This window comes from Cetorhinus maximus, chromosome 22 (assembly GCF_964194155.1).
Source record: "Cetorhinus maximus chromosome 22, sCetMax3.hap1.1, whole genome shotgun sequence".
Taxonomy (NCBI): Eukaryota; Metazoa; Chordata; class Chondrichthyes; order Lamniformes; family Cetorhinidae; genus Cetorhinus; species Cetorhinus maximus.
This window is the reverse complement of record NC_135900.1, coordinates 45260612-45283695: the sequence shown is the minus strand read 5'-3', so window position 1 is coordinate 45283695 and position 23084 is coordinate 45260612. Positions and strand designations below refer to the sequence as shown.

The window sequence follows — 23084 nt, the reverse complement described above, 5'->3', positions numbered from 1 at the left end:
GCTTTCTTCCTGTCTGCTCAGAAGAGCAGGTTAAAATCAGAACCTTTGTGGAGAGAGCAGGTCTTCAGTTGCCTGTTTATTTTAATCATTTCAGCATTCAGCATTGGCTGAACTCATCAGCGGGGGGCCAATATAATGATTGGCTAGCAACAGGTAAAGTTAGCCTGCACTGCTTAAAACCAACCTGAACCTCTTATGTGGCCAGAGTGTGTGCTGTGACACTGACATGGGAAAAACTATAGCATGGCAAAACATGGGGGAGCACGGGCTCCAAGGCTGCACTACAGCAGTGGTGCAGGAGATGATAAGGAGCAGAGATGTCCTATATCCACCAGGGCCAGCAGGACCTCCAGACATGAGCTCAGAAGGCATTTGGTGCATATAGCCAGGGAGGTCAGAGCTGGAAGTCATGCTCCAAAGACCTGGATGCCTAGATGCAGTGCTGCAAGATGTTGAGTGACCTCACACAAGTCTCCAAGGTCAGTGAATGCATCTTCGAATCCTACCATTATCTTAGCACTGCACCACTAACCTTGGACACTCCTCAATTCACTACTTCCCTATTCCTCACCTCATACTTGACATTCATAGCTTCTCATCCTTCCTATTTTACTTACCAGGGTAAGGGATACGAAACCAATCAGCACGCATGATAACATCACTCTTTATATCTGTTCTTGCATAGTATCCATAAGCATCAGGGTCATCAGGAAAGACACTAAAATATGTCAGTAGAAAACTAATAATCCACGAAACCACAATCCCTAGAAGCACCTGAACATAAAATAAAACCACACACACTTAGAATAATCAGTCTGTTTCCTAAAAGTCACAAGTGTCTGGTTTAATTAAGATTTTAAAATGATGAAAATTTTAATAATTAGGGAAAGTTTAATTCCTCTGATTGGGGAATTAGTGGTGAGGCATCATCAATTTAAACATGCCACTAAGATAATGAGGAAAGAAGTTCGGAGAAATCTCATTATGCAGTGGGTTGTTGGAGCATAGATATATCTGCCAAAGGCAGAGGTCATTGTATCTTTTAAGGGAAATTTGGATATTCATTTGAAACAGAGGAAGATAAAAAACTGTGGGGACGGAACTATCTTGTGTCTTTGTTCGATGTAAGAGTCCTATGTGAAGTGATTTGGACTTGTGTCAACTTAATTTCTAGTGGAATTAAGCCCACAGTATTGAATTGTCACAAGATAATATAAAGAGACAAGAAACTACAAATCTCATTCAGAAAAGCCATAGGATTCCTAGTGAGGGAAATGAAAGATCATCACACTGGCCAGGTAATGGATGCTTTTCTCAGCTTGGAGATCAGCAGCAATATTTGTTCAGAGTAGAAGGAGTTTCACTTTGCATCTAACTGTGCTACAACATTCCTGATCTGGGACTGCCTAATGTGGAAATGAATGCCTGAAGAGGAAAGTATTACATTTCCCAGTACCAATATCCCTCACTTATGAGCACAAAGTTCATAAAAAACATAAGAGTGGCAATGGTGTTCCTTACATTGTTTAGGAATTGCAGGTTGTTTCTGGCAATGGGGCTTGTTGTTTAATTTTAACATTCATAAGATTAAAGTTATAATTATAAATATTAATACATACCGGGAATAACTGGAATATGTTTAACCAATAAATGTGGCACTTTTTACTCCTGTTAAAAGCAGGAAGAGGTATTGGCACATTTCGCAAATACTGGGAGAATATTATGATGGAGCTTGCAGTCCTGAAATATATTAACAGTAACATGGAATATTAAGATTTGAACATATTTGAAACATTTCTTAAAGCATTTCTTGTATTAATCCTGCTCTGAGTAACTGGAGACTTGTTGCTTGGGTTTGGCAAAAGGTTGCTCAATGCCCAGTATTCAGTCCAGGTGGGTACTGTCACAGTGAGGCCCTCATAAAATACAAATTCAACATTCAGTTATGTTAAAAACAAAAAACTACTGCGGATGCTGGAAATCCAAAACAAAAACAGAATTACCTGGAAAAACTCAGCAGGTCTGGCAGCATCGGCGGAGAAGAAAAGAGTTGACGTTTCGAGTCCTCATGACCCTTCAGCAGAACTGAGTAAAGTTAGGAGAGGGGTGAAATATAAGCTGGTTTAGGGTGGGGAGTGGGGTGGGGTGGGGGGAGAGAAGTTTGGGGGGGTGGGGGTGGTAGTAGGGACAAGCAAGCAGTGATAGGAGCAGATAATCAAAAGATGTCACAAAGGAACAAAGACATGTTAAAGGTGGTGATATTATCTAAGAGAATGTGCCATCCATTCTTAATTAGCACATTCACTTAGATAATACCACCACCTTTAACACATCTTTGTTCCTTTGTCTGTGACATCTTTTGATTATCTGCTTCTTTCACTGCTTGCTTGTCCCTACTACCACCACCCACCCCCAAAACTTCTCCCCCCCCCACCCCACCCCACCCCCCACCTTAAACCAGCTTATATTTCACCCCTCTCCTAAACTTTATTCAGTTCTGCTGAAGGGTCATGAGGACTCGAAACATCAACTCTTTTCTTCTCCGCCGATGCTGCCAGACCGGCTGAGTTTTTCCAGGTAATTCTGTTTTGGTTCAGTTATGTTACTTGGTTGATGTTTTGGTAAAACAGGAAATCTAGCTCCTGTGAACTTTGATCTCTGGATCACCACTTTATCCATTCAGTTTGAGAAATCTATTTTGGATTCAAGCTGTCATGGTAGGGAGAAATTGGGTGCTAAAGTTGTGTCTTGTCCACAGATACTTTCGCATAGCTAGCTATTTTGGCATGAGAAATAACTTTCTAAATATTCTAATGAGACCTCCAGCGCATAAATATCACATCTGGCTTCATATTTATTTGCATATTAACATTAAAAATCTTGCTAGGGTTCATACTTCCTGTTGTCATGATTTTGGTTAGTTTTTCTGTTAATATTGACCACTGTAAATTATTATTTTCCATATTTCCCATTCAGATTTTCTATACTAACTGTCGCAATGTTCCTCCAGGCTCTAACCTCTTTGTGGAGCAAGGTTCTGAAGTCTGTGTCCCGATTCTGTCACAGTCTTGTGTATGTAAAGTTTACTGACCTTGGGTAATGCTACAGGTTATTTATTATTTTGTGATATTGACAGATTATCCAGTTGTAAATCATTCGATCCTTTCTATTGTATTTAATTAGTTCCTGAAACATCCATTGGATATTTACAAACTTGGTTCATCCTCCATTCTCTTTTATAAGAACATAAGAAATAGGAGCAGGAGTAGGCTTTTGAGCCTGCTCTGCCATTCATTAAGATCATAGCCAATCTTCTATTTCAATTCTGCCTTCCTCCATATCCCTTCCCCATATCCCGTAAATCCCCTTGTAGCCAAAAATCTATCAACCGCTATCTTGAACATTCTCAATTACTGAACATTCACAGTTCTATAAAGTCATGAATTCCAATGAATCAGAATGCTTTGAGGGAAGGAATTTCTCCTCATCTTAGTCCTAAATGGCCAACTCCTTATTCTGAGACTGTGACCCTTTGTTCTAGATTTCCTAGCCCAGGGTAAACACTTCTTCAGCAACTACCCTGTCAAGCCCCTTAAGATTTTATCTTTCAATAAGATCACCTTTCACTCTTCTAAAGCCCAGGGAATATAAGACTAGTCTACTCAATCTCCCCTCATAGGACAACTTCCTCATCCCAGAAGACAGTCTGGTGAGCCTTTGTTGCACTCCCTCTAGGGCAAGTATGTAATTCCTCAGGTAAGGAGACCAAAACAGCATATAGCATTCCAGACGTGGCCTCATCAATCATGTAATGAGAACTCTTGACTCTTATCCTCCAATCCTCCAAGCCTTCCTAATTGCTTGCTGTACTTGCATATTAACTCTGTGATTCATGTACCAGGCAATTCTGAATGCAAACATTTTCCAGTTTCTCACCATTCAAAAAATATTCTGAGCTTTTATATTTCCTATGAAAGTGGACAACTTCATGCTTTGCCACACTGTGTTCCATCCATAATGATCTTGGCCAGTTACCTAACCTGTCTACATTCCCTCAGTAGCCTCTTTGTGACCTCCTCACCAACTACTTTCCTACCTAACTTCATATTGTCAGCAAACTTGGATACATTACACTCAGTCCCCTCATTGAAGTCATTAATATAGATTATAAACGGCTGAGGCCCAAGAACTGATCCTTGTGATACTCGCTATTTACAGCCTACCATCCTGAAAACATCTCGTTTATTCCTACTCTCTGCTTTCTGTCAATTAATCAATCCTGAATTCATGCTAATATATCCCAAATGCCCCAATCCCATGAAGACTAATTTTATGTAATAACCTCTTATGTGACACCTTACCAAATGCTTTTTTGAAAATCCCAGTGCATCCATCATTGCCCATTCTTCATATTTCGAATCACAGTCTCAAAAAACTTTAACAGATTTGTCAAACACCATTTATCTTTAATAAATCAGGTTATCATGATTTTCTAAATTATCTGTTACCATGGGTGGAATCATCCCGGGTTTGCACTAAGTGTGTTGGCGGGCGGGAAAAAGGATGTTTTGCTGCCCGGCCACAATGATGGCTTTTCACACTATCGTCCCAAACCCACCTCATTAATCGTGCGTTCCCGGGAAATATGCTGTTACGATGGCGGGCAGGCTCTCATTCGCCCACCATGCCATTACCTCGTCACTTCATCACGCCAGGCACCATATTTAAAGTGCCACCGCGTACACCCCTCTCAGTGCTTCCAGCCCAGGACTGCTGCACAGAAGACATGGCCCTGAAAGGCAAAAAGACTGCAGTCCCCAGGTTTAATGACGTGTCCTTCAAGCACCTTTTGGATGAAGTGGAGGCCTGCCATGATGTCCTCTACCCCAGCTCTGGCTGCAGGAGGGACAGCAACATCACCAATCCAGCTTGGGAGGCAGTGGCAGCAGTGGTTAGTGCCAATGACCTGCAAAAGAGGACGGCCACCCAGCGCCGCAACAGGATGATTGGTCTCATCCATTCTGCCAAAGGAAGTCACTCTTCTCATCATCCTCAACTCACACACTCACAAACCCATCACACATCCACAGGGATCTCACACCTCAAAGGACAACATCACTAACACTCAACACACCCTCACATCTCCATCGGGCTCATATCCTCTCGAGATTGCTTCCTCATCTTGTCCATGTCTCCGGTCGCCACACAAACAGTCCATGCAATGTCATGCGCCTGCTCACACTACCTCCACCTGTTTTCCTCTAGGAGAAGCTGGCTCACAACAGCAGGGGGAGGTCCCAGACCAGGGGTGGAGTGGCCCACACTAGGTCCCTCACTTACTTTGAGGAGCGTGCCATCACGCTGACTGGTGAGGGTGTGGACCGTGCCTGCAGCAACAGCGAGGTCGCCGACAAACACCCTTGTGAGGATCCTGCACCACATTGTCCCTCTCTCAATGCTCTGAGTGCTCTCTCTCCTGCTTTTGGTTTTACTGCCATGCACTAATTATCTCTAATTTGCTTCACTGAAAGCTCTATCAAGTTACTGACACCCTCAGCCAGCCAGTCCCTCAGCTCCATCCACGTCCTCACCTCCAGCCAAGAGAACACCTCCTCCATTGAAGAGCTGGAAATAAGCAGCCTGGAAGACCCATCACAGCGCTTACCCACACCCTGCACCAGTGCAGACACACACACCTCGGTGTGACCTAGATCTAGAGCAGGTTCAGGTTCACAATCTGGTGGTTGCTACATGGACACGTGTCCACATCCGGAGGAGGCAGGTTCAGCTGAGCTCCCCGCCATTTGGAGGACTGCTGGGGAAGGAGCATCTGTGAGGCCCGAGTCAGATGATGAACCTCTGGATTTGGCCTTCCAACTCATCCTGGAGAGTGAGCAGAAGGTGTGGGAACATCACGCAGAGCTATTGGAAGCCCTCAATAGAGTGGCATGTAAGTCAGAGGAGTGCGACTGCCTGCACTCTGATGAAGTGGTGCCCACATGTGCAAGTATGGAGGTCTCCACAGGGAGGATGGTGGGCGCCATGGAGACTCTGGTCCAGCAGAATGTGGAGATGCATGGAGACCTGCACTCCATTACGGGAGCCCTGGGTGAGTTCCTGCAGTGGCAACACGAGAGGGAAATGGGGCAGCTCAACGTTCCCCCTCGTGCTCCTTCCCCTCAAGGAGCCAGGCCAGGGCCGTCAGGCACCCAAAGGGTGGAGAAGCAGCAGTGGACACCCCTGGGTCACCCACTCAGGAATCTCAGAGTCTGTCTGCTCCCTCTGAGCCCCCTTGGCCTGTGACCCCCTCAACCTCATCCTCTGTCACTGCAGAGGGAGCAGCTGGATACAGGAGGACAGTCAAAGCAAGCCAGGACCCTCAAGGCCTCGGCTCTCCAGAGGAACCATGCCGAAGTCATCAGAGGTAACAGGGTCAAACATTGCACAGGCTGTCTCCACCTGTCCTGCGGATGTCAGGGCTGCACCTAGAAGTCTAAGCCATTCAAAAGTTAAGAAATTCTGATCACAGTTGGTTGCATGGTTACAATTTGGAAATATATTCACATTCACTGAATAATGTGTAGTGGTGTCCTTCAACTTCATTTACAGGCTTCTCGAGCCCTCCCACTGCATCCCCCACCACTAGCAGTGCAGCTGCACGCAGCCAGGCCACAAGTGATTCTGGCGGGAGAAGTATGTGTGTGGCAGGGCCTTTCAGAACCTCGTGCAAGCACTCTCCCACACACACGGATCCTTCCCACATCACACTCATTTCACTGGCCTAAGCCTTTTCAATGCTGCATTGCTGGGATCCGCTTTCATTTGAGCATCTGAGCTGACCTGCATCTCTGATTGTACACTCATGCAGCAGCTGATCTCACCAACCACAATGATTTGGCAAGCATGGTAGTGCTACAGCTTTTCTTGTGCTCCCCTGTCCTTTCCCCTCCCCCAGTCATCCATTTTCTTTCCCCCATCACTGCTGACCGCCCTGGCATCACCTTCCACCTCCCCATCGTGACCTACTAGCCACAACCCTTTTCTTTCCGGGATGTCCAGGTGAACGTGCACATTCCCTTCCTTCCTGAAAACCCCACCCCACCCACATTAACCTCCTCGACCTCCTTCCTACTCCCAGGGTCCATGTCTGCCTCGGAGTCCCCACAAACCACCCTTGCCGTCCCTTATACCCTCACCCTCCCACCTCACTCTGCCCTCGGTCATTCTCACCAATCCCTTGTACCACACCCACCCTCAGTCCGCTTCCTAGGAGGCAGTCATGGACCCATCAGACCCCTCTCTTGTACATTCAACTGGATACCCCCCCGCCACCCCCACCGGACTCCATCCCACCTTCCTCTCCACCCCCTCGACCGTCATCCATTGCGGGCAGACCTTCAACGGTGAATTTCTACCTCCTGTGAACTGCTTTGTGGCAGAGCCATGTCCATGAGAATCCACCCAGCCTGCCATGGTCATTCCTCCATATATATGAATATAGGGTCATATATTCATATATGAATGTGAATATATTTCCAAATTGTAACCATGCATTCCAACAGTCCTGTTGCTGTTGGGATCCAGCATCTTGCTCCTCAGATGTCAATGATGTGAGCAAGGCCCTGGTGATAATTCCTGACTTCTGCACGTCACACTTGTCAAGACGTGTTCTGCACGACGTGGACAGGCGATCCAGCATGGTGGGGAGGGGGGGTGGGGGGGGTAATTCCAGCAGGCTGGAATATGCAGATCTATTACAATGAGGTTCCCAATGTCCGACAGTGGGAAATGTGGCCTGCCATTGCCGGGCAAAGAGGACGATTACAAACTGGTTTCACGATGTCAATTTTTGGCCTTCTCACCATATTGTCTGCTCATGCCGCCGAACACACAGGCACGGAAAATTCTATCCCATGTCCCTAATAATAGATTCTAGCACTTTGCTCATTACTGATGTTAGGCTAATTGGTCTTTAGCTCCCTGTTTTCCCTAATCCTCTTTTCTATGTTTGTTACCTTCTAAGCCTTGGGAAATGTTATAGGATCTAAGGAATCTTGGGACACCAAAAGCAAGATATCCACAATATCTGCAGCTACCTGGTTTAAAACCCTGGGATGTAGGTCATCAAGCCCAGGGAATTTGTTGTCATTAGTCCCATTAATTTCTCTCAATACAATTTCTTTACTTATACTGATTTCTTTAAATTTCTCGTTCTTGCTAGACCCTTCATGGAATGTATATTTGTTGCAAATTATGTATTAACCCTTTAATTGATAGCCATTGCTTGTCTACCTACATACATTTAATGTAATTTTCCCAATCTACCTTAGCAAAATTTCTTCTCACACCTACATAATTTGCTTTGTTTAGATTTAAGGCCCAAGAGGAATAAGGTATAAATGAGTGTCATGCCCAGAAGACATAAGGAAAATATATATGTGCATATCATCCTGGCTACTTTTAAAATTATTATTTTTAAAAATGGGCAAAGGCTTTACACTGACTGAAGACTGACTAACTATGGCTCACACAAAAGGAATTTATAGCCTTCAGAAAACAACAGGGACCTCGTTATCGCTAAAGAGATGCTAATGCTCCCTGTGGCAGCAGAAATCGAATTCCAAGGAAATGTACAAAGACCCGTTACATTTCTGAGGCAGAGTTCTAGCCAATGGAGACAATGCATCTGAGGGGACAAAGGGATCCTGAAACCGCTGAAACTTATTAATGGATGGAACATTAACCACCTCAAGAATCCAGACCAAGAAGATAGATCCTTTGTCCAAACCAAGAAGGAGAAGTGAGAGTTATGTCACATGACCCCCTCTAAGCTGCTAGAACCTGTAATATTGCCTTGTGACGGTGGACAAAGGCAGTCTGCCATCTTCCATCAACCAAACAGCAGCAGAACCAGAGCTCTGTCCAGGTTTACATTGTCTGGCCCTCATCTCCACTGTTCCTACTGGAACATCTGAGCTTCTGTACCAGTGCCTACTACAAAACTGATTCATCACTACGTGCTTCTCCCATCGTGGAAGTCAGTGCTACTGGAAAAGCAGATTACTCCGCAGCAGCTTCAGCCTGCTAACCTCTGAAGGAATACACCATTGGACTTTTAATTCTGGACTCTGAACTCACGTGAAACAATAATTCTTACCTTCTCTGTGGTCTTTGCCCTGTACCTCTTTCTTCCCCTGATCCCTCTTTTACTGAGTGAATGCAAAAAGGGGGTGTGGGAAACTGCGAACCCTCTTCCTGCGATTTGAGTGTGGGGAAACTAAACTAACCCTCCAATTTTACCCTACCTCGGGTTTGCTGTGGGGTTATTAATAGAGGATTGGATCACTCCAGAATTGAAGGGTTGGGAAAACTATGCCACCACTTATAAAGGGAGAAATTTTAAATCAATAACACCTTGCTGTTTACGGATGGGTGGTGAGTGGAGAGATCAGGGCTGTTTTAAATTAAACCCCCTCCTGTCTGTAACATGAGAGTGTTGGACTGGATTGGAGAAGAATGATTGAAGTGATGTAGATGAAGCCAAAACAGGCTTGAGAGAAAAGGGGAGTAATGAAGGCAAAACAGTTCAGACCCCAACTTTTAAAAGAAGGAACAAAGATGATAAACCAGTAGGGGCCCACCCAGTGCATTTACAGTGTGGAAAGCCCAGACACCTGAGGGAAATTATTTGGCATTCCAAAAGACCAAGAGTGGGTGCTGCAGTCAATTGCAGGGGCTCAATAATAATTTATTACCCATTAAAAATTTTAAACTCCAGGATGACAATATTCCAGAAACAGAACTATTAAACCCATGCATTGCAGAAACAGCAATTAAGGAGCAAAGGACTTTACAGGCAATGCAACAATGCACTCAGGAAAATTTGCATAGTACAAGCCTTGTAACAGAAGAGACATCTCCGCAGCAGCCTGTGAAATTTGATTCCCTCCAGATCTCCAGAGTTGAAGTCAATTTTTGGCTAAACCTAAAACTCACCAAAGACCACATGTCTGTGGCATTAAAATTCCCAAAGCACTATGAACAGATGCTATTGAAAATCCAAACCCGTTAGATGACACATTACTGGGATTTAAAGGTGGGAAAGAGGCAAAAGGCCCAGGTTTTTGAAACAAAAGCCTTCCTTGGGCCAGACCTCAACACCAAAAGGGACTTAATTATAATTGTGCCTTATGCAAATAGGGTGATGAGAAATTCAAACTGAACAGTGCATAGCTATAGCAGTGTGAGGTCGATGAATGAGTGTTTGAGTATGATTGTACACCTATTTCTTTTTTGAACAAAATTATAATCAAATGACTGTTGCATTACATTCTGCCTGGTGAGGAGGTGTTGCAAAGCCATGATTTATGTTGAACATGACTTTATGCATTTACTGGCTGAAAACCATTGAGTTTTAAAAGAATAAAGTACCAGCTGCTAAGATGGCCACCGAGATTCAGCTGACTTTTGTAATTTTCGCACAGACTCAGGGTTACCTCAAGTCTCCAAAAAGTTCTTAATTAAATGGCCATGGGTGGGGTGCCCTCCCTTGAATGGACATGCTGGAGATGAGATCACTTGTGGAATTTGCACCTCCTATTATCTGTGTGTTTACCAAAGCTCAAAAGCCAGGGAGCCCTGGAATCACTGTCTCTGAGCCCCGTATTTAACAAAGAGAGCTGCAGAGAAATCAATTTATCATAAGCAGGTGTGAACAGTCACCATGTATTCCCCATTGTGTAGCAATGGCTTCTAACTTTGAACCATTTGTGTGGACAATAAAAGTACTGATCATGTGGTTATATGATTGAAACTGACTTTAGATTCCAAATCTTATTACTCCAAGAACCAGGGAAAGAAGTCAGTCTGGAAACCAACAGTGCAGAAGAGCCAGGGAGCAGAAGGTGCTAAGTGGACACCCTCTCGCACACCCTTCAAGTGTGTGTGCATGAAAAGTTGGAGGGTTTTAAAAATTATTTTGCTTAAGCAGGGTTAAGTAAAATAAACACTGTCCTCTGTTTTTAAAATGTCAAGAAAAGCTGTCTGTGGGTATGTTTTACAGTCACAGCACTTAAACAGTTAAACACTCACATAATTGACGAACATATCCTTTAAAAGAATCCTGTTGCAGTCAAACAAGGAGTGGGAAAAGAGGGCAGCATTTCTATCTTTTCTCATCTGACCTTAACAATATAAATGACTCAGATCTTGGGATACCGAGCAAATTTTCAAAATTTGCTGATGATATCAAATTTGGAGAAATGGCAAACAGTGGGGATTATATGAATTGACTGCAACAGGACATATGCTAGAAGAATGGGTAGACAAGTGGCAGATAGAATTTAATATAGATAAATGAGAGGTGATGCATTGTAACAGAAGGGATAGGGAGCAGCACAATTCTAAAGTGTGTGCAGGAACAGAGGGATCAGGGGGTGCATGTGCATCAATCTTTGAAGGTGGAAATATGTATTGAGAGTGTGGTTAGCAAAGCATATGGGATCTTGGGCTTCAAAAATTGAGTACAAATGTTGATCCTCTATAAAGCTCTATTTAGGCCCCAGTTAGAGCATTGTATCTAATTCTGGTCAACATACTTTAGGAAAGATGTGAAGCTGCTTGAGACAGCGCACAGGAGATTCACCAGAATGGTTCCGGGGTGGGGGATTTAGGTTAGGAAAGGCTGGGGTTGTTCATCTTGGACCAAAGGAGATTGAGGGAAATTTGATAGAGGTATACAAGATTATGAAGGTTTAGATAAGGTAGACAAGGTGAAACTCTTAGCTGATGGCACAATGACTGGGGACAGATTTAAGATTTTGGACAAGAGATGTAGGGGAAATGTGCAGCGAGTGGTAATTACCTGGAATTTGCTGCCCATGATGGTGGTGGAAGTGGAAACAATCAATGATATCAAAAGGAAATTGGATAGGAACATGAAGGAAATAAACTTTCAGGGCTGTAGGGAATCAGCAGGCGAGTGGGACTGACTGGATTGCTCTGCACAGAGCCGGCATAGACTTGATGGGCTGAATGGCCTTCTTCTGTGCGATAAATGCCTCTATAACTCTATGATCCTAGTTTTGGACTTAACAAAATCACTTTCAAACTCAGTGTAAAATTATCTTATATTATGATATTCTTCCCTTTAGGCCCCTTCACTCCAAGCTTACCAAGCAGTCCTTTCTCTTTGTTCTACACTAGATCAAAAACAACCTGTTTCCTGGTTGGTTCTTTGATAAATTGATCTAGAATATTATCTTGTATAATTCCATGAATTCATTCTACACATTATTACCGGCAATTTAGTTTGCATCGTTTATGTGAAGTTTAAAGTTTAAAATCCACCCTGATTACTTTATTACCCTGATTACACAGGTCTCTAATTTCCCCGTTTATACTCTTGTCCTATCCTACAACTTCTGTTAGGAAGCCTGTAAACAACTCCCAACAATGTTTTCCAGCCCCCTATGACCTTTGTTACCCTCGCTCTCCCTTCCAGACTCATTCTGCTTAATTTTACCCAAAATGCTTCTTCGATGCTGAGCCTTGATATTTCCCTTGCTGCTTTTGAATTTACGTTTTTTGAATCCTCCCATCCTCTTTAATAAGATTAAAACCCTGTCTACTGCCCTAGGTATTTATTTGCAAGGACACTTGTTCCAGCCGGGTTTATGTGGAGCCCGTCCCAACTGGAGAAAGAGAGATGAATAGCTCTCTCTTTCTCCAGTACTGGTGCCAGTGGCCCATGAAGAGGAACCCTTGCCCCCCGCAACATTCTTTCAGCCACATATTTTACCTTTTAATCTGTTTATCCCTTTGCCAACTGGCACATAACTCAGGTAACAATCCAGAAATGATCACTTTTGAGGTTCTGCTTTTAAACTTGGACCCTAACTCCTCAAACTCTCTCAGCAGAAAATCATTTTTAGTTCTACCTATGTCATTGGTTCCTATCTGGACCACAATTAGATCCTCCGCCTCCCACTCCAAGTTCTTCTCCAGCCGCAAGGAGCTGCCTTTAACCCTGGCACAAGGCAAGGTTAACCCAGACATTACCTCCGGAACTGCCTGTCGTGGCTTTACCAACTAGCGTCCACTTCCCTGGCTATACTGTCCCCTATCACTATCACATTCCTTTTCACTCCCCCTGCTTGAATGCCCTCCTGCTCCACGGTTCTGTAGTCATTTTGCCCATCCACCCTACATCTACCAAATTCCCAACTTCATTAATGAAATACTCTTTCACAACCACTCTTTGCTCCACACTTTATCCCAGGTAACAACTTGTAGCTTTATGTTACTATAAGTATTTACAGCCCTCCACTTTGTTGCATTTGTTTAGTGTTAGTTTTCATCAGTTGGTCCCTGTATTTAGTGTGTAGCTTACACTAACCTATATATCTTTGTATTCATGCAAGTCCTATGTTGCATACTAGTTCTGAAATCTACAACAGGCATTCAGTTTGCAACCACTGTCTACAGTACCAGCCATGAGTACACGCAATTCCCATTTATTATTAGTTTTAAGAATTACAAATCCTTTCCTCAATTCTCATTTTCACTGTTTACAGCTATTGTCTCTCTTGGTAGAAATGAGTATTTATAGTCCCTCAATTAAGTATTGATTTTCACAAGTAATAAACTTTTTATATAGTGTTGACATTAAGTATTTACTGCTATTTTATTTAATATTAGTAATGAGTACTTACATGCCTGAAATACCCCAGTGGCTCCCTGCATCCTTCCCAACTGAATCAAACAAGGCCAGGCCAATCAGAGAGATGGTTGGAGCAATTGTTAAAGGGCCAATATACCGCATTAAAAATCCAATTAAACCAGAAAATCCCACAACTATTTGGAAGCAGGCTGCCACCATAATTGCTCCCTGGACCTGCAAACAATAAGATTATCAGGTTACCATGGCTAGATTTGTTTTGTGCCATTAAAGCAATAAGAAAATACAAGAAAAATGAAATACCAGCATTCTGAGAATCATTGATTAACTCTTCATTAGAAGCTCCGTTAGGAGCACTCTCACTCTGAAAGACTCTGGTTCAAATTCCACTCCAGGGCTTGAGCACAAAAAAAATCAAAGCTGACACTCCAGTGCAGTACTGAGGGAGTGCTGCATTGTCAGATTGTCTTTTGGATGAGACATTGAACCAAGGTCCATCTGCCTGTTTGGGTAGATGTAAATATAGATGCACTATTTTAAAGAAGAGCAGGGGAGTTATCCTGGTGTCCTGGCCAATATTCACCCCTTAATCAACATCACAAATACAGATTATCTGGTCATTATCACATTGCCATTTATGTGACCTTACAGTGTGCAAATTAGCTTGGTCTCATTTTCTTCATTACAACAGTGACTACACTTCAAAAAGCACTTCATTGGCTGTAAGGCTCTTTAAGGCATCAGATGGTGATGAAAAGCATTATATAAATGCAAGTCCTACTTTTTATTAACTGCAGAAATGGAATGGGAAACATACTTTCTGCCACACTTCATATTGCTAGCCGAGAGTGGGAAAAAAAAGCATGAACTGCAACACAAACCAAATCACTCTCAGCAGGTCTTGGAAAAATACAATGTTCTAGAGCCATATATATGAGACCAAGCCATCATGGTTTTCAGCCATTGTAAAAATATAATGGACAGAAGGTAAACATTTTCACAAGTGAAGATTCATGGAAAAAAGAATATAAGCATTTGGGCTGGGTCACTGTGCAAGACGAAAGAGCAGAATGTCTTTCTAATGTGCCACAACTAACTTCTTTCCCCCATCAACATCACAGATTCATACAGCACAGAAAGATCTGACCAAACATGTCTGATTCTTTGAAAGAGTACCAAAACAAAAATTTCTTCTAATATTTTTGTGAAATATTTGCTGGGCGAAGGAAGGAAGGATGTGGAGTTTCTTGGGAGGGTGCAGAGGAGATTTACCATATTTGTTCCAGGGATGAGGGATTTTAAGACGTAGAAGGTGAGGTTGTTCTCTTTGGAGCAAAGGGGATCGAGGGAAGATTTGATAGAGGCATATAAGATTATGCAGGTTTATATAAGGTAGACAAGAAAAAGCTGTTCCCATTAGCTGATGGATGGGAGAACACAGATTTAAGGTTTTGGGCAATAGATGGAGAGGGGAATGTGAGGAAGAACATTGTGAGTGGGAATGACCTGGGACTTGTGCTATGAGGGTGGTAGAGGTGGGCACTTGAGGGAAGTAAACTTGGAGGGCTATGGGGACAGCATGGGGGAAAGAGGGCTAACTAGATTGCTATATAGAGAGCCAGCATGGACTTGATGAGCAGAATGGTCTCCTTCTGTGCCATAATGTCTTTATGACTCAATGCTGTAACTATTATGTCAACACTGTGAAACTGATTTTTTTTATTTTGGGCATCTATCATCAGAACGAAATGCTCCTGGATCAAGTATAGCATGGATTAGATGCAGGGTAAAGCTCCCTTTACATTCCACCAAAATTATCCCTTAATTATAGCCTTAGTAGAATATCCTCTTTCTACACTAAAATTACTGCTTCCTACATTGTTACGAATGTGAGTTTTTGTAAGAGGATTATGATTTGGACTATATCTTTAATTCAAGGTAAAATGGAGGAATGAAGAGTGTCATGTGATCTACTTTGAATTCTGCCTGACTACAAGTCTGGGTGGCTTGGTTACCATGGGTACAGAAGGGCCAAGGTCAGAGGGTATTGAAATGTACTTCACACCTGAAAGCAAAGGCAAGAGCAGCTGGGTTGACTGTGGATAGAATTTTGGTCTCTGAATTTTTGGAAACCAGGAAAAGAGAGAGAGAGAGAGAGAGAGAGGTGTCTTACAGAGACACAAGGCTGCAGCTGGTGTGGTCAGCAGAGAGGAGAAGGCTGCAAGTCCTCTGTGAGCTACCAGGCAGAACGCAAAACAGAAGATGGTCTCTGGTCAAAGAGAGGCACCCTGTGTCAATCTAAAGACCTTGGAAAATTTCCCCTGGTAAAGCCGACATGAGAAATTACCTGAGTGGACCTTACTGCAGGTAATCAGTTCAGGGATTCTCCAAAAATTGAGGAAAGTGCCTTTTGACGGTCACTTGACATTTAGACTCAGCAAAACAGGCATATGTGGACCCACTGGAAGTTGGCAGTGAGTGTGGATTATTTTCTATAAAGACTCTAATTCTTTGGAGAGTGTGTTTTAATGTATATATATGTGGCATGGGGTTATTGGCTACATTAAACATTTAGAAGAGTTATTGTTTCTGTAGTTTAGAGTATTAGTTGCTTACTAAATAATGTTTCATCGACGTTGCTTTTACTTTGTCTATTTCTGTAAAAGTCCTTTAAGCTGGTCACTGGGAATTCAAATATTTTTTTGAAAGTTATTGGTCTCTATGGGGATCATAACAAATTCTCCAGGGTATAAATCCAGAGGATGGAAATGAGTAAACTGGAATTTTCCAGAGTCTAAAACAAACAAGATTTCACAGTTACTTTTGCTGTATTAATTTAAAAGTTAACATGGCTACATCTATTGCTGAAGCTTTTCTGGAAAGAGAGGATCTAACTGTGAATATCTTGTAACAGTTAAAAAAGTTTAATTTGGAGGAAGTGGCAGAAAAATTAGAAATAGCTTTAAAAGTAGGAGCTAAAAAGGCAGAAATTGATAAAGTATTGGCTCAGCACCTGAAGCTTAAGGAAGAAGAGAGTAATTCAGATAGCACACAGGCTGAGTTAGTTAGACTTCAATTACAAATGAAGTAACTTGAATTTGAGAAAGAGAGAGAAATGAAAAAAACTTAAATTCCAATTTGGAAAGAGGGAAAAAAGATGAAAACTTGAGTTAGAATTCCAAAAAGAAAAAAGGAAAACTTCGGATTGCAAAGAGAGAGGGAAACCAGATAATTTTAACTCAATGGAGCAAACTTAGATTACCCGAACAACGGGTAGCAGGTAGACTTGATGATAAGTTAGATTTAAATCCTGGGGCTGGATAATACTGGGCTCAGATGGCTTGCCCACTTGCGGAACCAAAGTTGGTGTGCAGCCGACATATTCCATGCCGACCCACCCCACAGCCTTAAAGTTTTGCGGGGAGACTAAATGATGGCCAAGTCGAGCTTCCACTCCTCACTGGGGAGGAATTCCTGCCCCCTAGAGCTGCCAACTAATCCGATTGGCTGGCGGCTCCATCAGTCCTAGCAGCACCAAGAGCGGGTCAGTGGCTTCTGTCAGGACTGCAGGAGAAGAAGGAAGAAGGCCCATTGATTCCCAGAGTGGATAAGTCTAGGGCCTTGGGCAAGGGAGAATTTGGGCAGGCCAGGGAGGAGACAGAGGATGGAGGGGGTGGGTTTAATGCTGCGGCGGGTAGGAAGAAAGAGTGTGTTGATCTTAGGGGGGCACCCCCCAATTGGCAAAGGGCAGCCACCAAAGATTGAAACCTCCCCTTCCTTCACACCCTTTGAAGAACTTTGTTTAAAAAATTGGGCTGCCAACTCCCATCCAACTGCCCACACTGTAGGCAGCATATTATCAGGCTCAATTGGCTTAATAACAAGTGTAATTGAGCCTTGATTACTTGAATATGGTGGGCTTGCTGCTGATCTTGGTATGGGAGTGAGCTTGGGAGTGGGCGTTAAGCTGGTGGGGGTGTGTAAAATACAACCCCTGGTTTTGATTTTGCAGGGAATACACACTTAGTGCCAAATTCAGTGAGGAAGAAGTTGAAATATATTTTGTGTCATTGGTGAAAATTGCTACAAAGTTACAATGGCACCAGGAAAGCTGAATAGTCTTATTGCATAGCATGTTTATGGGGAAAGCATTAGATGTGTATTCGTTACTTTCAGATATATAATCTAGTGATTATGACACACTGAAGAAAGCTGGTTCCAATGCATGTGAGTTAGTTTCAGTGTTAGGGGGAATACAGTAAGAATTTATTGAAAGGGAATTACTTAGAATCTCCAGGCAGCCAGTGCCATCAAGTACATTAACAGTTAAGGGTTACCAGGTAAACCTTGCACACCCTTAGGGCCTGCAATCACCAGAAAGGCCTTGGGAACCATACTGGAGACAGAGGATGAAAACAAGATAGATTAAGTGTGCTCTTCAACAGATAAGGAAAGGGCAGATGATCCCAGCTTAGATAGGGGGAGACGGCTCTGCCTGGATGAAGGGGGATGTATGTACCTGGAACCAGAGTTTAATGTTTAATGTAAACCCAAATGCTGACAAGGTTGGCATCTGAACAATGTTCTTGTATGTGATCAGTGATGTAAAAATAAGCTGTATACTTGTAATTTGGTAGAGTGCTACCTCAAGCTGCTTTGATGTGGTTCTCTCCTTGCAATTGTTTGAATAAACGATAGTAACCTGTGGTTCGTTTGTCAAAGATACCACAACAATTGGCACAGTCGGCAGGATACTCGGATCAGATCCTCGGAACAGCTCTGCAAAGTGGCTGAGTATATTTTATTTACCACCGGTAGCTAGTGCAGTAAGCCTACCCGAGAACGGTCCGGTTGAGTATCAAAAGAATCAGGAGGAGGACTCAGGACAGGAGGCGCCAGGATAGGAGGGGGAGCCGCGCTGGTGAGCTAGCGGTGCCGAAGACGCGCAGGGAGGCCGGACCACTACCGTGAGAGGAGGCAGAGCTGCGCTGGTGGGCTACGGTTTGAAATAGAACCATAGTTGAAGATACGCAGAGGCCAGACCCCTGGGGAAAACAAGTAGACCGCAAGTAACTAAGTTGTTAGAGCCACGCAAACTAACTACATAGAGTCAGATGGAATAGAAGAATAGAATGCCGTCAGGAAAACAGGAAAGTGCTATGGATCTCGACTGGGGAACCGTGGACTCCATCACAAGGTTCATAGCGGAACAACAGTCAAAATTAATCAAGAAAATGTGGAAGGATGATTGGGACCCGAAAGGTGCCCTATTGCATTTTCTGTAACTTAAAAAAAATGAATTGACCTAAGTTACAAGAGCTGTTTGTGCTGAAGAGAGAGAGAGAAAGAGAAAGGGGGGTACCCCTAGGGGGGTGGTAATGAGCAGTGGCAGGCAGGAGCAGAGGAAATGTGAGCTTCAATCAGTTTGACTGTCCCTGTAGGTGGAGCCTCCAAGATCCCTTTATTCCCCCCACTGCTACTTGAAGTTTTGTTTAGAGTATAAGGGTTTTAAGTCGTTAAGTTCAATGTTATAGGAACATAAATATACCTTTATATATATGTGTGTTTGTGTGCAAGGAAGCATTTGTATTTGAGCTTTAATGTGTTTTCTTCCCTAAATCGTCATTTGTGTGTGAAGTTCAGCACTTTAGAGTTGAAAGTCCCATATTAGATTAAAGGAAAAGTAAACTCAAACATTCCAAAGTTTTGGGTATAAGGTTCGAGTTGAGATTTCTGGCAAAAATCGCAATTTGAAGGTATCGTAAAGATAAAACAGGGTTTGCCTTTGTTTGAGATGAACCAATCATTGTACCATACCCTTGCAGACTAGTAGGGAGTAACCCTTATCACCAACTTCCAAGCTGACTGGGATTGATGCATATGAGTTACATTAGCTCAAATGAGTTGGTATTCTGAAATTCAAAAGGAATCTAGGAAAACCAAAAGACATAAACACATGGTCTAAGTGGTTCCATTGGATAAAAAGGGGTTTCTTTTGAAGAGATGAATTAAATAGGAAAGGAAATCTGCATCCCAACAGCACTATTATTTGAATTTGGGACAATCTTGAGATGTGAAAAGTGCAGTGTAATTTAACAGGTTATTTTTGAATAATTAGGATGCTATCTAAGGTAAAGAATGTGTTGATAAACATATGGGAATGTTAATCTGGATACAAATCAATACACATGAGAAAGAGGTAGTTTTAATTTTGATAGTGTAAGTTACAGTTCTTACAAAGTTTTTTTTAAAATTGCGCTTTGGTTCCTGATAAAGTTCTCAAAAGGGAATTTTTATTTTAAAAGGTTTGACAAAAATTGACACTAATTCAAATGTAGCAAGCTTTTTGTAATTGCCAGTCTGTTCCCAAAATATAAAGTTAAGCGCAAGATGACAAAGTTTGGCAGAAATCCAATTTTTGGCCAAGTTAATGAATCTGGGATAATTCTTAAAAAAAGGGTCAGACAAAATTTAGTGGGTTACTTTTGAGACAATAAAATGTTGTTTGAGAAGAAGATAAGGAAGCAAAACATGTCAATGCCTGATTTCTGTTTTAAAACTGTTATGAGAATACTTTATGAGAACACTAGCGTTCTCAGAACTAGTGTTCTGGAGTTAAACAAAGGTAACTACATAGGTATAAAGGCAGATTTGGCCCCAGTGGACTGGGCAGGAAGACTACAAGGTAGGACAGTTGATGAACAGTGGCGGATATTTAAGGAGATGTTCAATTCCTCCCAAGTAAAATATATCCCAATGAGGAAGAAAGATGGTAAGAGGGGGAAAAAGCATCCATGGCTAAGCAAGGAAGTTAAAGATAACTTAAAGGCAAAAACTAAGGCATACCAAATTGCAAAGGTCAGTGGCAGGCTGGAAAGATTGGGAAACTTTTAAAGAACAACAAAGGGTTACTAAAAAATAATAAAAAGAGCAAAGGTAAATTATGAAAGAAAACTAGCACAAAATGTAAAAACTGATAGCAAGAGCTTCTACAAGTATATAAAAGAAAAGAGAGTAGCTAAAGTGAATGTTGATCCCTTGGAGAACGAGACTGGGGAGTTAATAGTGGGAAACGCAGAAATGGCAGAGATGCTTAATCGATGTTTTGCCTCAGTTTTCACAGTGGAGGACACTAGTGCCACCCCAATAGTAACAGGTAGTGCAGAGGGTATAGAGAAGGAGGAACTTAGAACAATCACCATCACTAGAGAAAAAGTACTGAGCAAACTATTGGGATTAAAGGATGACAAGTCCCCAGGACCTGATGGTCTACATCCCAGGGTCTTAAAGGAAGTGGCAGCAGAGATAGTGGATGCATTGGCTATAATATTCCAAAATTCCCTGGATTCTGGGAAGGTTCCAGTGGATTGGAAAAATGCTAATATAACGCCCTTATTCAAAAAGCTGGGGTGGGGGCAGAAAGTAGGCAACTATTGACCAGATAGTTTAACATCTGTCATTGGGAAATTGTTGTAATCCATTATTAAGGGAGTAGCAATGGGGCATTTAGAAAGTCAAAATGCAATCCATCAGAGTCAGCATGGTTTTATGAAGAGTAAGTCGTGTTTGACTAATTTGCTAGAGTTCTTTGAAGGTGTGACAAGCAAAGTGGATAATGGGGATCTTGTAGATGTAGTGTATCTGGACTTCCAGAAGGCCTTTGATAAGGTGCCACACAAAAGATTAATACACAAGATAAGATCACATGGAGTTAGGGGTAATATATTAGCTTGGATAGAGGATTGGCTAACCAACAGAAAGCAGAGAATCGGGATAAATGGGTCTTTTTCTGGATGGCAAGCTGTAACTAGTGGGGTGCCACAGGGTTCGATCCTTGGGCCCCAACTATTTACAATCTATATGAATGACTTGGATTCAGGGATAGAAGGTACGATAGCTAAATTTTCAGATGACAGCAAAATAGGTGGGAAAGTAAGTTGCAATGAAGAAATAAGAAATTTACAAATGGATATGGATAAGTTAGGTGAATGGGCCAAAATTTGGCAGATGGAGTTTAACGTGGATAAGTGTGAGGTTATCCATTTTGGTCGGAAGAATATAAAGGTGACTTGTAACTTAAATGGAGAGAAACTTCAGAATGCTTCAGTGCAAAGGGATCTGGGTGTCCTCGTGCATGAATCATTGAAAGCTAGTATGCAGGTACAGCAGGTAATAAGGAAGGCAAATGGAATTTTGGCATTTATTGCTAAAGGAATAGAGTATAAAAGTAGGGAAGTGTTGTTGCAACTGTACAAGGCTTTGGTGAGACCGCACCTGGAGTACTATGCACAGTTTTGGTCCCCTTACTTGAGGAAGGATGTAGTTGCACTGGAGGTCGTTCAGAGGAGGTTCACTAGATTGATTCCAGAGATGTGGGACTTTCTTATGAGGAGAGATTGAGCAGTTTAGGCCTATACTCGCTAGAGTTTAGAAGGATGCGAGAACATCTAATTGAGGTATATAAGATGCTAAAGGGATAAACAAAGTAGACGTGGAGTGGATGTTTCCCCTTCTGGGGCATTCTAGAATGAGAGGCCATAGTTTTAGGCTAAGGGGTAGTAGATTTAAATCAGAGATGAGGAGGAATTACTTTTCTCAAAGGGTCATGAATCTGTGGAATTCACTACCTCAGAGTGCAGTAGATGCCAGGACGCTGAATAAATTTAAGGAGGAGATAGACAGATTTTTAATTAGTAATGAGTTGAAAGGTTATGGGGAGAGGGCGGGAAATTGGAGTTGAAGCCGAAATGAGATCAGCCATGATCTAATGAATGGTGGAGCAGGCTCCAGGGGCTGTATTGCCTACTCCTGCTCCTAGTTCTTATCTTCTTATTATGTTCTTATTGGATTGTAAAGTCTCTCCAGACAACCTGAACAAGATGAGATGGTGGCTATTGCATGTGTAAAATGGTATGAGGAAAGGATTAAGGGTAGGAGAAAGAGTTAGGGAAAGAGGACACAATATACAAACTGTTTTAAGGGAACTGAATTTGATAATCTGGCCATCAGCTGACATATTGTAACTGCACAGGGGGAGATAAGCAAAGATGTAGAGCCAGGCATGAAATAGTTAATATGGCCTAAAAAGTAAGGAAACATTTTAAACGATCAAGACAATAGAGAAACTGGCCTCAAGAGAATCTTAGGATGATCATGGTCAGGGGGAAAAAAACTTAGAAGTGAAACTATGTGGAATCTGTAGTTGAGGCAATTGAAGGGTAAGGAGAAATAATACTTAACAACAATTTACCACAAGGTGGATACAGGTAAAGGGAAAGCTGGAAAAAGGCTAAATAGATGTCTTACTGACTATATTAATGTGCCTGTGAGCTAACAAAAGTAAGACCACAGGATTAACACCCTGATGACAGGCGGAGTTAAGTGGCTCCCAGAGAGAACAGTCACT

The 23084-nt window shown here is 42.5% G+C and overlaps 1 protein-coding gene across 2 annotated transcripts in view; it reads right to left on the bottom strand.

Annotated features, from left to right (window-relative positions):
- Nucleotides 1-23084, bottom strand: part of slc23a4 (solute carrier family 23 member 4) — a 65127-nt gene that overhangs the window by 31620 nt on the left and 10423 nt on the right. For both annotated transcript variants that reach the window (XM_078568212.1, XM_078568213.1), the window contains exons 5-7: nucleotides 13713-13894; nucleotides 1620-1740; nucleotides 618-774 (exon numbers count right to left, since the gene is read on the bottom strand). In XM_078568212.1, the coding sequence (XP_078424338.1) occupies nucleotides 618-774; nucleotides 1620-1740; nucleotides 13713-13894 (460 nt within the window). The remainder of the gene's footprint in view (nucleotides 1-617; nucleotides 775-1619; nucleotides 1741-13712; nucleotides 13895-23084) is intronic.